This window comes from Gossypium arboreum, chromosome 4, assembly GCF_025698485.1.
Source record: "Gossypium arboreum isolate Shixiya-1 chromosome 4, ASM2569848v2, whole genome shotgun sequence".
Lineage (NCBI taxonomy): Eukaryota > Viridiplantae > Streptophyta > Magnoliopsida > Malvales > Malvaceae > Gossypium > Gossypium arboreum.
The window spans coordinates 110833908-110852415 of NC_069073.1; the positions used below are offsets into that span (position 1 = coordinate 110833908).

At 35.2% G+C, this 18508-nt stretch overlaps 1 protein-coding gene and 1 non-coding gene across 2 annotated transcripts; one reads left to right on the top strand and one right to left on the bottom strand.

Annotated features, from left to right (window-relative positions):
- Positions 1-46: 46 nt before the first annotated feature.
- Positions 47-3995, top strand: LOC108460139 (receptor-like protein 7). Its single transcript, XM_017759503.2, has one exon. It carries the CDS (start codon positions 373-375, stop codon positions 3763-3765), a length of 3393 nt encoding a protein of 1130 aa, XP_017614992.1. The 5' UTR covers positions 47-372; the 3' UTR covers positions 3766-3995.
- Positions 3996-17026: 13031 nt separating this feature from the next.
- On the bottom strand, positions 17027-17133 carry LOC128292163 (small nucleolar RNA R71). Its single transcript, XR_008282148.1, has one exon. It is a non-coding gene; the product is annotated as a small nucleolar RNA R71 (small nucleolar RNA).
- Between the last annotated feature and the right edge of the window lie 1375 nt (positions 17134-18508).

The following is an 18508-nucleotide window of genomic DNA, read 5'->3' on the forward strand; positions in this document are numbered from 1 at the left end:
GTTAAAAACAGAAGCTTAGTGTGAATGTGAGGATTAGGTCTGATTACATTAAATTACTTGGTGGCCAACAGCTTTGCAGTATTCAATACATTTTAGTTCTTTCTTTGGTTTGAATTTTCCAACTTAGCTTAAACAACACTAGAGAAAAAAAGCCGACAAAACAACGCGTATTATTATTATTAGTACTGATTGTAGAAAAGTCTACAACAAAACCAAAATAATAAACAAAGAACACGCTTCTCCTCTGCCCCCTCCCCTGCTGTTTTTTCCTCTTATTTCTGCTATTTTCTTTGCCAAATAGTTCATGCTTGTGGATCTGCACACGCATCAACCTAACCCCATGGTGATATCTTCTTCATAATTCTTAGTTCTATGGATATGTTACTAATGAGGATTTCAGTCCTTTTTTGGCTTTTATTGTATTCCTTTGTAGCAGTTTTGGTTTCTGGTGAATGTCAAAGCCATCAGCACGAGTTGCTGCTCGGATTGGGGAAAACCCTCAATTCTTCATTGTCTGCAAAGATGCGGAACTGGGACCAAAGCACGGATTGCTGTTCTTGGGGTGGTATATCCTGCGATGAAGGTGGTCGGGTTATCAAACTCGACTTGAGCAACCAATTAATTTCCGGAACAGTTGATAATTCGAGTACTCTTTTCAATCTTCAGCATCTTCGGCAGCTTAATTTGGCTTATAACACACTCAGCTTCAGTTTTCCGTGTGGGTTTGACAAGTTCTCAAATTTGATCTATCTTAATTTGTCAAATGCTGGATTTACTGGGCAAGTTCCGGCTGAGATTTCACGCTTGACAAACTTGATTACTCTCGACTTATCTGTGAATTCACTTCTTACACTAAGACCCTTGAAACTCGAGAAGCCAAACCTGAAGATGCTTGTTGAAAATCTCACAACGCTAAGATCTCTCCATCTTGATGGGGTCAAAATTTCAGCAAGCGGAAATGAGTGGTGTAAAGGGTTATCCTCACTGGCCAATTTGGAAGTATTGAGCATGTCCAACTGTAACATTTCTGGACCAATTGAAGACTCCCTTGGAAAATTGAAGAATCTCTCAATTATTCACTTGGATAAGAACAATTTGTCTGCTATGGTTCCAGCATTCCTAGCTCAGCTTCCAAATTTGACTTCGTTGAAGCTCAGTTCCTGCAGCTTGCATGGACAATTTCCAAGAGAGATACTCCAGGTAAGGATGCTACAGTCTCTTGAAGTGCTTGACAATAAGAAACTTAATGGTTCTTTGCCTGAATTCCATCATAATGGGTCTCTTCAGAATTTAGTACTTAGTGGAACAAATTTTTCTGGGACGTTACCGCAGTCCATAGGCAAGCTTGTGAACTTGACTAGATTAGACCTTTCGTCTTGCAATTTCAGCGAAGCAATTCCGAGTTCACTCTCCAACCTGCAACAGCTTGTTTACTTGGACTTGAAATTCAATAACTTTACTGGTCAAATCCCACGTTTTGATTTGTCCAAAAATCTTGCCTATGTAGATCTCTCTTATAATAAACTAAGTGGCAAGATCGAGTCATTTAAGTGGGAAGACCTTCAAAACCTTACTCATATTGATTTAAGCCACAATTCACTCAATGGGAGCATTCCTTCCTCTCTTGTGGCACTCCCTTCACTGAAAAGAGTTCTGCTTTCCAACAATCAATTTGATGGTGAAGTTACTGGTGCTCCAAAAGTGAGAGAATCCTTATTGGATACTCTTGATCTCAGTTACAACCAATTGCAAGGGCCGATACCTGCGTATGTTTTTGAACTCAGTAGACTTAGCGTTCTGGTGCTTTCTTCCAACAATTTCAACGGCACCATACGGCCAAGAGACATTCGGAAGCTTGTGAATCTCACATATCTTGACCTTTCATACAACAACCTGTCTGTCATTGCAACTGAGAATTATTCGTTCTTGTCATCTTTTCCCAAGATTACTACACTAAAGCTGGCGTCCTGCAAATTGAATGTGTTCCCTGATCTAAAGAACCAATCAAGATTAACCTATCTGGATCTTTCACAAAACCAAATTTCAGGTGAAGTACCCAATTGGATTTGGAGTGTCAGTGATGACCTCCTGCATCTGAACCTTTCATTTAATCAGCTTGAGGGTCTACAGAAACCTTATCAAATAGTGCCCAATCTTTCAGTCATTGACCTTCGTTTTAACAGACTCACTGGTCATATCCCAGCTCTGCCTCTATCTGCAACCTATCTGGATTTTTCAAGCAATAATTTTACTTCTTCTTTACCAAGTAACATTGGTGACTACCTCTCTTACACTATTTTCTTTTCTGTCTCAAGCAATGGCCTTACAGGTGCCATTCCTAAATCAATATGTGAGGCTGTTAATCTGCGAGTTCTTGACTTGTCCAACAATAGTCTGAGTGGTGCCATACCAAAATGTTTAATTGGACAGATGGATCTTCTAGGGGTATTGAACCTTAGGGGCAACAATCTGAGTGGCCAAATCCCTAATGCATTTTCAAGAAAGTGTTCCATAGAAACACTAGATGTCAATGGCAATGAGCTCACAGGTAAGATCCCAATATCCCTTGGTAGGTGCAGAAAGCTTGAGGTATTAAACCTTGGAAACAATCACATCAACGACACCTACCCTTGCCATTTGAAGAACATAACCAGTTTGAGGATCCTTGTTTTACGATCAAATAGATTCCATGGGGGAATTGGTTGTCCAGCCGACAAGCGCCCCTGGCCAAAGCTTCAAATTGTGGACTTTGGCCACAATAGTTTTAATGGAAAATTACCAAACAAATTCGTAGCAAGATGGAAGGCAATGGAGGTTTATGACGATGAAGCTCAACTAAATGTTAAGCACCTTCGGTTTGAGGTTCTACGATTCACTGGAATTTATTATCTAGACGGTATTACAGTTACCAACAAAGGTCTACAGATGGAGCTGGTGAAAATCCTAACTATTTTCACCTCCATTGACCTTTCATGCAACAACTTGGAGGGGCCAATACCAGATGTGATCGGAAAATTCAAAGCACTGTATGCTCTCAACCTGTCACACAATGCTCTCACTGGAAAAATCCCACCATCTCTAGGAAAGATGCAACAGCTGGAATCCCTGGACCTCTCGAGTAATAACCTGAGTTACAGTATTCCTCAACAGCTTTTAAAGCTAACTTTCCTTGCAGTCCTTAACCTCTCCTACAATCAACTGGAGGGACTCATACCAGATGGAAAGCAGTTTGCAACATTTACTAATGATTCTTATGAAGGTAACAAGGGACTATGTGGGAATCCATTGACGAAACAGTGCAACGATGCTAACCACAGCCAAGATTTAAGGCCCCGTGCATCCAAAAAAACCCAGAATGATGAATTCGATTGGCAATTCATATTCATTGGAGTTGGATTCGGTGTAGGCGCAGCGGTATTTGTTGTATCCTTGATGTTTTGGAAGAGAGCGAGTCAGTGGGTTGATGACAATGTGGATAAATTCCTTGCAGAAAACCTGCCAAAGATGGGCCTAGTTTACACACGCCCTTGTTATGACAATGTTGATACAGATGGAAATCTTGAACATGACAAGAAACAATATGATGATGATGACGACGAAGAAGGCGATGAAAGTACAGAAGAATTTCGAGGGAGATATTGTGTGTATTGCTCAAAGCTTGACGAAACAAGGAAGAAGACAATTCATAACCTGGGTTGTATCTGCCATGATTCACCGCCATCTTTATCTCCTTCTTCTTCCACCTCTTCTTCCTTTTCTCCTTAGATTACAACCTTCATTTTTGTTTGTTTTGTATATAAAATGTAAATGTGAATTTGGGGTCCTTACTCCTCATAAACAATAGGGAGTGTAGGCTGCGTTTTGGGTAAGTTTGGTCCGGTTTTGAATTTCCTTAATAATTCAATTAGGTTCGGTTTTTTAGTTGGTTTATATTATTTTGAATTTTAGATTTTTGAGTTTTATTATAAAAATGAGTCTAGATATTATTTGATAAACTTGATATTTAAAAAAAATTATTGTTCAAGTAAAAGAGAATTATATAATAGTGATGGTGCTTCTATTGGAGGAGTCGGGCAGCAGCAGGAGGGAGTATAAGAGATTGCAATGGGGATTGGCTTCGAGGTTACTTGCGAGGTTTTGGAGTCTGTAACCCTGTCGATGCGGAACTGTGGGGAATTCATGATTAGTTGCGGTGTGCCTGGGACATGGGAATGAGGAAGGTTCTGCTGGAAATAGATTGTATGACTGCTGTTAACTTATTGCGCAGAAGGGGGGATGAGCTTTCATGCAATGCAGTCCTCCAATCAATCTTGGACATGTTCCGCTGGGAATGCGACGTGCGGATTAATCATGTACGTCGGGAATGCAATTGGGTATGATAAATTGGCGCTAAATAGTCATTATGGTCCGACTGTGCTTAATGCCCCATCCCAGGAAATTGTCATTGTGTTGATGGAGGATGTACATGGTTTAGGTTTACAACGTCGACTACCTGGCCTGTGTCATCAACCAGAGTCCCTGCACAATCTCTAACAACAACTCCAAGACAAAGCCCCATCATAATTGATTTTTAACCAATGTTCCTCAGGTCTCTCCCAAAAACTCTGCAATGAAGTGGCCTCTGGCCCTCTTTTCAGATTATCATCACCCTCCTTGCAATCCATCATTTCCTTCCATGCAATTTGTATCCTTTTAATTGTCTTCCATAAATCAACCTGCTTCCCCTGCATAACTCTTTCACATCGCATCTTCCAGGTACGCCAAGCTGTATAATAGATTCTTATCAATAAGTCATCACTTTGAATCTCTAATCTTTCAATATTTCCAATAACAGCCAACGACCAGTCATCAAAGGTAGTAATGGATTCCCTAGAGATTTCAAACCATACACCGCTTCAAACCAGATTACTCTTACCCAGTCGCAACCAAAAAGTAGGTGCTCAACAGTTTCCTCATATTGCTGGTAGATTTCACAAATAGGGTTTGGCAGACATTTCCTCTTCCAAAGCCCTAGTCTTGATGGTAAGACATTACAATATCTCCAGATAAATATTTGAATCTTACTAGGTACATTCAGATTCCAAATGATCTTTCAAATCTTCTTATCCACCCTATGCGAAAAGGAATTCAAGCTAAGTTGCGCTTTCATTACTTTTTCAGTCCTCAGCATATTATAGTCTGATTTAACTTCATAGTTCCCTCCAATACTATGAGGCCATACAAGTTTATCTTCCTCCTCTGTCTTGCATATAGGTAGTCTCATAATAGCCTCCTTCTCTTGCTCTGAAATCCATTGTTCAATTAAAGAAATGTTCCACCTACCCTCTTTCTTATTCATAATATCTACAACCAGCTTTGGCATTAAGGGTTCAACCGTCTCAGGAAAGTTCAGCCTATATCCATCAAGCCCATAAACCCATTTCTCTTCCCAAATATTGATCTTCTCACCATTATTGACTTGACACAATAATAGTTCCTTTAGAAAATCCTTTGCTTCCACCAAACTACTCCATGTCCAAGAGGCTCGAGTGCCCTTCCCTGTTTCCATAAAAGTTTTGTGAGGAAAATAAAGTCCTTTTAGAATTATCACCCATAGAGCTTCAGGCTCTTGAATTATTCTCTAGCTTAGTTTAGAGAGTAGCGCTAGATTAAAACATCCAGAGTCCCTGAAGCCTAACCTGCCTTCAACTTGAGGTCTGCTTAGTAGATTTCAGGCCTTCCAATGAATCTTACTTTCAGTTCCAAGTTGTCCCCATCAGAATCTTGCCATGGTTGCGCTCATTTCTTGACAGAGAGACTTGGAAAACTTAACACAAGTCATTACATAAGTAGGTATAGTTGTTACCACTGGCTTAAGCATCACTTCTCTGCCTCCTCGGGACAAGGTTTGTTGTTCCCAACTCTTCATTCGACCTATCTACCCCAAACAGCAGGAATACCAAGGTAAACACCTGGATTGTCTGAAACTGCAATGCTGGTAGCTTGTTGGATCTGTCGGTTTAGCTCACTAGGAGTGTTATTAAACACCACGATGGATTTCTCATAGTTCACCAATTTTCCTGACGCATGACAATAATCCTGGACCAAGTCAATAAACACCTTGCAATTTTTATAGTTAACTTTAACAAAAAAAAAAAAAAAAAAGGGAGTCGTTTGCGAATAGCAGATGAGAGACAATAGGACGATATCTATAAAATCCGATTTCATATAACCTTCTAGACTGGACACTATCAATGATATTCCTTGATAAGACATCAACTACGAATAGAAAGAGATAAAGGGACAACGGATCCCCTTGTCTCAGACCTCTAGTGGGTAAAATTCTAAGACCAAAGCTTACCATTGAAGAGTGTAGTGTATGAAACCATTCTCACTGTCTCCATTATCCATTCAACCTATTTTAAATCAAATCCTAATTTTTTAAGGTTGCCTCTAAAAATTCTCACTTAACGCAATTATATGTTTTGTTCATGTCTAACTTCAAAGCCACATCATATTTTTTTCCTTTGGATTAATTTTTAATATTTGGATTTGTTTTCTCAAGCAAGTTCTTAACCCTTTAATTTGGTAAATTGTCTTTTAAGTATTTAAAAATTTTGTAATTTTATAATTCATAAAATGATAAACTTTCTATTTTAACCCTCCAAAATTTTACAATTCAATGTTCGTCCTATATGATATTGAGCAAATTGGTCACTCTAAAAAATTTGGAGCAATTTAATCTCTATCAATTCCGAACGTGAGCAAGTAAGGATCACAATATTAATGTACAATTAGGACCAAATTGACATCATATGTAAATTTTGAGGACTAAATTTATTATATCAATTAAAATCATGTACAATTGATAAAAACATTAATATAATAATTAATTATTCTTAATTACTCACTCTTAAAATTAAAAAAAATTAAATTACTTCAAAATTTTAAAATAACCAATTTAGATTGAAAAGTTCATCTAGCTAAATTATTAAATATCAGACCACTTGCTAGCCTTTTCGTCTTCTAATTAAACAACAACGTTCGAGGCCATTAATTAGACTGCTATGTGATTGAACCATTTTGGATTAGGCTCATATCTGTTTGGTATGTCGGCTAAAACGAAGAATTCAATTCAACATCACACATTTATTTATTTAAATTTTGTTAACCAAATTTGATTTGAAATTTTATGGAATGAGTTGTGGGGCTCTTCGAGGGGCTTAGGAAAGACGTGGGTGTTAGGGATTCGTCAGCTGGAGGTGAAATGCGATGAGTTGGCTTTGTAATTAGTTACAGTAAGATAGCAGCAATAGGTTGTGTTAGTTCGAGATATATTTTCGTTGTGTGAATGATCGTGGGAGGTCTCCTTTAAACTCAAGTATAGAACAACAAATTAACTTGCGGATGGCATGGTGAAGTTAGCTCACGGACAGCAACTAGTGCTAAGTCGATTTACAAGTCCCCTTGCGCAACTCTAGAGGATTTTCCAACTCGATGCAATGAGCACTATTTTTGAAATAATTATTATGAATCAAATATGATATACTTTGAAACGTCTTGAGTTTTGAAACTTGTACTATGATTTATCATAACCTCAATTCCAAATATATTAACACCAAATATTCTCTCTCCATACTTTGACGTTTGATTTTATTTGATGGGAAATCTTTCAAATTTGGATTGAGGAGAGAGATTAACGACTCTCCTTATTCTTACTACTTTGGGACATGAACCGAATAAATACATTAATAATTTTCTTCCTACTTTGGGACATGAACCAAATAAATACATTAATAATTTTAATCTAACATAATTAATTTTGAAAAATTAATTTTAATCATACAAATACATAATTTTGGTCAATGCATCGACTAGAATTCAATTTATATACTTGAATCATACTTTGAAATTAAAAATACATGACTTTTATCGATATACCAACTAGTGTTTGATGTAGGATGTACATGAATTTAGTTAATGTATTAAATTGTTAATCTTTTATGTGATCATGAAGACCACAAATTAAAAAAAAAAAAAACCTGAAACTCTTATACTTTCATCATTAAAGCTCTACTCGCATTACCGTTTCTTGTTGTACTCTAAGGCTCCCACTCATCTCCAATTATTTTCAAATAATTCTAAAGGTGTATTTGGTTCGCTGAATGTAACATTGCACCTTATAATCTCACATTTCAAAATAATATTATATTGTTTAGATTCTTAACATTCCAGTCGCCCTATATTCTCACTAATTTTTTAGATTTGCTAGAATTGTGTGATCCAAATTTTAAGAGATTGTTTGCAAGTCAAGTTAAAAAAATATATTTTCTTTCTAGAAGATTTAATATTTATTAGTATAATGTATTTAACATTTATTAGCATAATATATTTGACATTGATTAGAATTAGGTTTTTTCAACCTATAAATAGATGTAGTCGAAACTTTCTTTTTCTTTGTGATCTTTCTACATTGTCATTATCGACATTCAGCTTTTAACAAATTTGTATCAGAGCTTTTCGGGTTACTTGTCTCGAACACGATAATGGCGACAATGAAGTATGATATTTTGCTGTTGGATCGCACACCAAATTCTTGTTGTGGCAGATAAAGAAGTAGACATTTCTTGCGCAGATGGATTTGGAGGATGCCTTACTATGGTTAAATAAGATGCCTTCGACATTGGTGGAGGAAGAGAAGAAACGTAAAGATCGAAAAGTTTTAACGCAATTACATCTACATTTGTCGAATGAAATTCTATAAGACGTGATGAAGGAGACTACCGTCGCTACATTATGGGCAAAGCTGTAGCAACTATGCATGTCGAAAACCCTAACTAGCAAGTTGCATATGAAGCAGTGCCTTTATACTTATCATTTGAAGGAAGATACGTTTGTGCACGAACACTTAACTGTTTTTAAAGAAATTCTCTCGGACCTAGAGGCCATAGAAGTTTTGTATGATAACAAAGATTTAGGGTTAATTCTACTTTATTCGTTGCCCCTATCTTATTCAACCTTTAAAGATACGATTTTGTATAGTCGCGAATCTCTCACAGTTGATGAAGTTTTTGCTTCTTCAACATCGTATGACAACATGAAACATCTTGTGTCTGGATTCGACTTTTAAGGAAAGAGTCTTATTATTCATAGAAGAGAAGAACGAAATACTGATGATAATCATGGGAAGACACAAGAACAAAATCCTCGCGGTAAATCTAAAGGTAGATCGAGATCTTCAAATAGAGGTAAAACTTGTAACTTTTGCAAGAAGAAAGAGCACATTAAGTCTGAGTGCTATAAGTTGCAGAATAAGATTAAAAGGGAAACAACAAATCAAAAGGAAAAACAACCAGAACAACGGTGAAGCTGGTGCTGTAGAAGACTACAGCAATGGTGAACTCCTAGTTTCTTCTGCCAACAACCTTAAAGTGAGCGAGGAGTGGATCATTGATTTTGCTTGCACCTTCTATATAAATCCCAATCAAGATTGGTTTACAACATATGAAACAATGTCTGAAGGTGTTGTTTTGATAGGAAATAATGCTTCATGTAAAATCGTAAGTATTGGCACGATCAAAATTAAGATGTTCGATGGAGTTGTTAAAACACTTAGTGGTGAATGACATGTACTAGAATTAAAGAGGAATTTGATTTCTTTTGATTTAAAGGGGCACAAGTACACAGTTGAAAGTGAGGTTCTGAAGATTAAAAAGGTTTCCCTCGTTGTGATGAAAAGGTATAGAAAGACTGCCAAGTTATATGTTTTGCAAGGTTCAAGTGTTATTGGTGATGCAGCCATAGCTTCCTTTTCCTTGTCAGGTTATGATGTTACTAGACTTTGGCATATGCGTCTAGCGCATAGGAGTGAGAACAACATGATAGAATTGAGCAAAAGATGACTTCTTGATGGACAAGGCATTAGCAAACTGAAGTTCTACAAGCACTATATTTTTTAGAAGGAAAAGAGAGTTTGATTCACCAAAGGAATCCATAACACAAAAGGAACGCTAGATTATATTCATTCTGATTTTTAGGGACTATTTAGAGTGTCTTCGATGGGTGGCACTAATTATATACTGACGATAATTGATGATTTTTCTAGAAAGGTTTGGGCATTTTTCGTGAAGAAGAAAAGTGATGTGTTTTCCACGTTTAAGTTTTGGAAAACTATGATCGAGAAGTAGATAGGAAAACAGATAAAACACCTCATTACAGATAATGGCTTGGAATTCTGTTTTGATGAGTTAATGAATTGTGCAAATTAGAAGGGATCGAAAGACACTTGAGAGTTCATCATACTCCATAGCAAAACGACGTTGCAAAACAAATGAATAAAATAATCATGGTTGATCTAGTTGCTTATACTTTAAACGTGGCTGAAGATATAGATACAAATCAAGAGCCATCTACTTATTTTGTGGCAGTTAGTTGTGAAGATTCAGGAAAGTGGATGTTTTCTATACAAGAAGAGATGGAATCACTCTATAAGAACAAAACATAGGATCTAGTGAAGCTTCCTAAGGATAAAAAAGTTGTTTGTTGTAAATGGGTGTTCAAGAAGAAAGAAGGGACCTCAGGAATTAAAAAATCGAGATATAAAGTAAGGCTAGTTGCAAAAGGTTACAGTCAAATTCTAGGTGTAGACTTCACAAATGTGTTTTCTCCAGTTGTGAAGCATAGTTCGATTCGAGCCCTGCTTGGTATTGTGGCCGTGAATGAGTTAGAGCTTGAACAATTAGATGTAATAATAATATTCTTACACAAAGAACTTGTGGAATACATTTACATGCAACAATTAGTGGGTTTTATAGTATCAGAAAAGGAGGAATATGTTTGCTTTTTGAAAAAGTCTTTTTATGGCTTGAAACAGTCACCAAGGTAAGTCTCTTTATGGCTTGAAACAGTCACCAAGGTAGTGGTACAAGAGGTTTGATTCTTTTATAACTATTCATGATTTCAAAAGAAGCAACTTGGACAATTGTGTTTATTTTAAGAAAAACAGTGATGGTTCTTTTGTGTAACTACTCCTATATGTTGATGACATGTTGATAGCAGCCAAAGATGATGGAGAGATAAGAAAGGTCAAAGCCCAGCTTAGTAAAGAATTTGAGATGAAATGTTTGGGAACAACAAAAAATATACATGGGATAAAGATTCTCAGAGATAGAAAAACATGTAAATTGTACCTAAGCCAGAAAAGGTTCATTGAAAAAAAATTCTTCGCAGGTTCAATATGCAAAATGCCAAGCTTGTCAGTACTCCATTAGCAACCTATTTCAGACTTGCATCGACTTTGTCTCCGCAATCAGATGATAAGATTGACTACACGACATATGTTCCATATTCTAGTGCAGTAGGATCTCTCATGTATGATATGGTTTGCTGACATCTAGATTTATCATATGCAGTTAGTAGATATATGGAAAATCCTGGTAAAAAAACATTAGAAAACAGTTCAATGGATTTTCAGATACTTACGAGGTACTACTGATGTTTGCTTATAGTTTGGATGAACTAGGGATGGAGTCATTGGGTATGCTAATTTTGATTTTGCTGGAGACCTTGATAAAAGAAGATATTTCACCGAGTGTGTCTTTACTATTGGAGGTTGCACAATCAGTTGGAAAGCCACTTTGCAAACTAAAATTGCTTTGTCTATTACTAAAGCTGAGTACATGACAATTACCAAAGCTTGTAAAGAAATTATTTGGTTAAAGGGACTTTTTGGCAAACTCAGTAAAAACCTTCAGATAAGTATAATGTATTGTGATAGTCAGAGTGTCATCTTCCTCACGAAGGATCAAAAATTTCATGAGAGAACAAAGCACATTGACGTTCGGTATCATTTTGTGCGTGATATTATTACTCATGGTGATATTGTTATGAGCAAAGTTAGTACTCATGATAATCCTACAGATATGATGACTAAGTCACTTCCTATAACTAAGTTCAAGCATTGCTGAACTTGATTGGTGTTTATTGTTGAAGAATACCTATAAGGGGTTTTGTGGAAAAGGTGGGGAACTTATTCGTTGAGAGTTTGTGGTGAAAAACTTGTTCGTTAAAAATTTGTGTCAAGGTGGAGATTGTTAGAGTTGTGTAACTCAAATTCTAAGAGATTGATTGCAAGTCAAGTTAAACAAAATATATTTTCTTTCTAGAAGATTTATTATTTATTATTATGATATATTTAGCATTTATTAGCATAATATATTTGACATTGATTAGAATTAGGTTTTTTCAACCTATAAATAGGTGTAGTCGAAACTTCTCTTGTATCATTCGAATTAGACGTTAGTGAATTTTCTTCTCCTCTGCCTTTGATTTTTTCTCGAAAGGATTTCCACATAAAATCTGTATGTTCTATTTTTTCTTTCTTTTTCTTTGTGATCTTTCTACATTGCCATTATCGACGTTTAGTTTTTAACAAGATGATCTTAAATTACGGGTGTAATTTTAAAATTTAGACCAATTTAGCTTTTATTTTTATTATTTTAATCAATTTCATGTTTTTTTCCAAATAATATATAAATCTAATTAAAATAAAAAATATCTATTTTCCTTAAAAATCATACTTTAAAATTAAAATTATTATATTTACTCTAAGATTTATTTATTAGTATATTGCTTATAATTATAATTATGATTTGTAAATTTATTTCAACATAATATATTTACCTATTAATATATAAAGGGATAATGTCACATTAGGTACCAATACTTTTATAAAATGTTCAATGTGGCACCTAAACTATCAATTTGTGTATTATTTGGTACTTGTATTTTCATAAAAATGTCCAATTTAACTATTAATTTGTGTATTACTATAGTAGATGGAATTAACACCGTTAGTGAATGCTAAATCAACTAATTAAATTTTAACATGTGGAAACTTTTCTTTTTCTAAATAATCAATTTCACATGGATAATATATTATTATGTGAAAAACTAAATAAAACAAAAAATATTAAACTAAATTAATTTTTTAACGAGAAAAAAACTAAACCTAAAACATATATATAGTCAATAAAAAAAAGTAAATACTAAAATTACATAAGTAAAAATGTCATATTCTCTATTAAAGTAAATACTAAAATCATCTTCTTCAATGAGCTTCCCATTTGAAAGTCAAGTTTCCTCCACATGAAATCCTAATTGTAAAAATTTGATATTGATTTTTTTTTCAAATTTTCTTTCAATAATTTCACCTTCTTAGTTTAAGATGAACCCAAACATTTCAAAAGAAAAACTTGGAGAATGTCATGGTAGATCTAGTTATTCAACCTCCCATTCAAGCTCAATAAGTCTGACAAGAGAAATAAATTTTGGGAAATTTTAGCTTATATAAATATCAGAAAAATTAAGGAAAATTTAAAGTTTTTAAAAAATTGAAGAAATTTTGAGTTAAAAATTGCAAGCCCAAACCTATTAGTACTTTACTCTTCAAATCTCTCATGAAAAAAATCTCAAGCAATGAAATTGAATTTTTTAAAGATAAACTAATGTTGTTTATCTTTTCACTTAATGTTATATTATCTATGTGGAATTGATGATTTGGAAGAAAATTTATGTTTCAAATTTTTATTGGTTGATTTAGTATTTACTAAGGTTGTTAAAAACTCTAGGTAACATAATAATATACAAATTGATATATTAGATATCACATTGAACATTTTCAAAGTATAGGTACCGCATTGGGCATTTATGAAAGTAAATGTACCAAATAATAAATAAATTGATAGTTTAGGTGCCACATTGGATATTTTTAAAATACAGGTATCATATTAGACATTTTATAAAAGCACGTGTACCAAATAATACACAAATTGGTAGTTCAAGTTACACATTGGATATTTTATGAAAGTATAGGTATCAAATATAGCATTATCCCATATATAAATTGTAATAAACACAAGAATGATCATAGTTTATGACAATTGAAGCTGAGAAATATTTTTTTGATATTCTTCATGTCCGTTTTATGGTCCATGTTAAGGGTTTACGGTTGCTACTCCCAACAATATCATCTCCAAGGTTTGAACCGGGTCCTCCATTTGGGAGTGCAATGTTTCTTACCATTATCACACCCCAAATTCACGAATCTAAAAAGATGAGTAGAGTATGTATGTAGGCTATTTGGCACACTGTGGTAGCATAATCCATCACCCTATTAGCCTGATGACGAGTCAGAGTATTGAAACATATTAACGTTAAAGTATTTGCTTATTGGCAGTATCTAAGAATTTAATTTTAGGGTATCTTTAAGTGAAGAAAGAATTCGCTCGAGAATGGGTATGCCTAAGGAAGAGTATGCCTTAGAGTTTTGGTTGGGCACGAAGAGCCTACCAAGTGTATGAGAATGCTAGACGAGACTTTATTATCTTTAAGGCCATGTCATACGCAAGTCACCGCCAAAAGTATAATATAATCTGTTTGCTTGAGTAATGTCCAAGTTGGTTCCCATGACGAGATTAGTTGAGAGTCAGTTGGATTGATTTGACCCTCCCTATGATTGGTCAAATAGTAACGAAGATCTTCGCCAAATTTTCTTTACCATCCCCTAGGTTTTTTGTAGGAAAACCAGGAGATTGGGTTAGGTAAGTATTGTCACTTGTCAAAGTCCACAGTAGGGGGACATGGAGTTTATATCTAGTGAAGAGGGAAGGCATTCCAGATGACTTTTCTTTCTACTCTACGTTCTGGTCATTCTTTCTAACCAAAATGTTCTCTTCTTCTTCTTCTTCATTAAGCTAGATCTAAGATTTGTTTATCTAGTGGATGATTCAACCTTCTAGTAAGTCTTATAGCTTTGTGTGTTACGATTATTGAAGAGTAAGGATGTCAAAAGGTGTAAGAACAGTAGGGTATGAGTGTAAGGCCCTGCTTAGGGGTCGTATACAGTTGAGCAATAGTAAACAATCTGTAATGGGGTTTCTAATGGAAATTTTATGATCTTTTGAGTAGTTGTTGCTGCTGGTTTGGGACAGACAATCGAAACAGAAGCTTTAGACAAAGGTAAATGTGAGTCTCTGGACCTGTATTGATAAACCATAAAAGTAACATATTTTAATCCCATACTTAGCATATTTTTGGATGATTTATCATATAATTTAGTGAATCAGATGCTCCTAAAACTTTAATTTCATGTTTTATACTTAGGAGAGCATAGGGGAACAAAAGAGCAGAAAATGAACCAAAAATAGACAAAACGGGCTGATTAAAAGATCCACACGGCCAAGACAAATTCCACACGGGCTGAGCACACGCCCATGTGAGCCAATCGAGCTGGCCACACGCCCATGTAGCAGCCAGTGTGGATATTGCTCTCTGTTTCCCAAGCACGCGAAAAAAGCCAATTTTTAGGGTTTCTAAGTAGCCTAAAGTCTATAAATACATACTAGAAGATGACCTAAAGGAGGAGGCAGAGTAGAACATAGGAATTACTCGAAGAACCCCGAAGGATTCAGCTTGGAAGCAGGATCTCCTTCAAGACTGAAGATCTCCCTCCAATTTCTCTTGAAGTTTTTGGGTTTCTTTATGTTTTATTATTTTCCTATTTTTAAGATGTTTTCCTATTACATTATGAACTAAATTCCCTAGATACCTAGGGAAGATGAAACCTAAGACGGATCTTATTATTTAATATTCTGAATTTAATGATAAATACTTTTTTTTATTCTTACTTATGTGCTCTTAATTCTTGTTTTAATATTTTCAGGATATTAATTCAAGTTGATGTGCTTATTCAGTGGAGCAAAAGTCCTTGTTTAAGAGTATATCTACCATAATTAAGCGGAATTGTATGCAACCCTAGAAATAAGGCGACATAAATCTTCCGGATTAGAGTCAAATCTAATAAAAGAATCCATAGATCGAGTTAATACGAAAATAGGGGTTTTAATTAGAAAGAGATTTCAATTAATCAACCTAGAGTTAGTTGTTCTTTGTCTTAAAAGAGATATTAACATAATTTAGGGATTTCTACGGATCAAGACAAGTGTATAAATCGTTAGATTCATAATCGGAATAATAAGTGATGTCTAGGTGGATTCTTTCTTGGGTATTGTCTTTATCATTGGTTTATTCAATTATTTTCTTCACTTTCTTTCGTGTTCAGTAGTTAATTAGTTAGTTAATTTTAGATTAAAACAAATCCCTTATATTTTAAGCTAAATAATAGAAAGAAGGTTAATACTAGTACTTTTAGTCCTTGTGGATACGATATTCTGGACTCACCACAACTATACTACCATTCGATAGGTGCACTTGCCTTAGTCGTGATCGTAGTCTCGTTTAGTAGTTCATAAAATGATCATCAAGTTTTTGGTGCCGTTGCCAGGGACTAAGATATTAGGAATGCTTAATTTTTATTACTTTAGCCATTTTTATTTTTATTGCAATTTATATTTGTTTTTATTTAATTACTATTTTTTTTTTTATTTGCTTCTGGCAGGTTTCTTTAGTTTATGACTAGAAGGAATCCGCCATGACCTCTACTTTTTTACAGCAAAATGGAAAGCACAGCTCACAGAAATCATAGAGAAATAAGGTGAAGTCTACAGTATATAGAGGAAGAGCATAAAGACAATACCAATAATACCGAGGAGATGGATGAAAATCAAAATAATCCGCTACCTCCTGTGGTTGTCACGAATCCTATAAATCAGAATCCTGCTCCACATACTATGTACGATTATGCTAAGCCCAATCTTACTGAGGCTGGATCGAGTATCGTTTGACCTACCACCGCTGCAAACAATTTTGAACTGAAGCCAAATATAATTCAGATGATCTAGCAGTTTATTCGGTTTGATGGTTTGCAAGATGAGGACCCAAATACTCATTTGGACAACTTTCTGGAATATTGCGACACTTTTAAGATCAATGCATTTTTGACGACGCTATTTGCCTAAGGCTATTTTCTTTCTCATTAAGAAATAAGGCTAAGCAGTGGTTGAACTCCCTACCATGAGGTTCAATCACTATTTGGGAACAGATGATCGAAAAATTTCCATTAAAGTACTTTCCACCAGCTAAGGCAAACAAATTGAGGAACGATATCTCTTCCTTTGTACAAATGGATTTAGAGACTTTATACGATGCATGAGAGAGGTATAAGGACTTACTAAGAAGGTGCCCTCATCATGGGTTACCTTTATGGCTACAGGTTTAAACTTTTCACAACGGTTTGAACCCCTCAACTAGGCAAATGGTCGATGCAGCTGCCGGTGGAACCATAAATAACAAAACACCTGAGGATGCTTATGAGTTTATAGAGGAGATGTTACTGAATAACTATCAGTGGCAAGTCATGAGAACAAAGCTAACAAAATCAGCTGGTGTTTTCAACCTAGATACAATCACCATGCTATCAAACCAGGTAGAATTCTTGAATAAAAAGATTGATGATCTATGTAATTCTACACAAGTACATCCGATGATGCAGTGTGACACGAGTGGAGGTGGAATGGGTAATTCAGAATATTTACCCTTCAGCCCTAGCATGGAGAATGAGCAAATAAATTATATGGGTAATAATCCTCGACCTTAAAATAATCCTTACAGTAACAATTATAATGCAGGTTGGAGGAACCACCCAAATTTCTCATAGGGAGGCCAAGGATATTAGAGACCACTACCCCCTCTAGGCTTCCAACAATAACCTTACCAGCAAGAGAAAAAACTGAACCTTGAAGATATGATGACAAAGTTTTAGTGGCGGAAACCCATTTTCAAAACACTAAGACTGCACTTAAAAATCAACAAGTATCGATTCAAAGGCTCGATAATCAAATAGGACAGCTAGCTAAAATGATTTCAGAGAGACCACAAAGGAGCCTGCCTAGTAATATCAATCCCAACCTAAAAGACAACGTGAAAGCAGTTACCTTAAAGAGTGGGAAAGTGTTAACTGTATCTGAAAAAAAGCTGCCACAAGAATCTGATAGGAAAGAGGATGAGGAGGTAAAACCCGAAATAAGTGAAAAACAGTGCTGAGGGAATATAGACCACCAATCCCATATCCAGCAAGGTTGAAGAAAGACCGCATGGATCCACAATTCGGTAAATTTCTTGAACTCTTTAAACAGTTGCATATTAACTTACCTTTTGTTGAAGCTATTTTGTAGAGGCCTATATATGCAAAATTTTTTGAAGGAGCTTCTAACAAATTAAAGGAAGTTTGAAGAGTTGTTTACAATAGAACTCAACGAGGAGTTCTCAGCTATACTCTAAAATAAACTGCCAACCAAACTGAAAGATCCAGAAAGTTTTATTATTCCCTACTTAATTGGTAGTTTAAATGTTGAGAAGGCACTAGCTGATTTAGGCGCTAGCATTAATTTGATACCTTACAAAATATTCAAGCAACTTGGCCTTGGGGAACCAAAACCTATTAGGACGAGTATTCAACTAGCTGATAGATTTGTTAAATATCCTAGGGGTATTGTTGAAGATTTACTAGTAAAAGTAGATAAACTCATATTCCCTGTTGATTTTGTTATGCTTGACATGGATGAGGATGTTG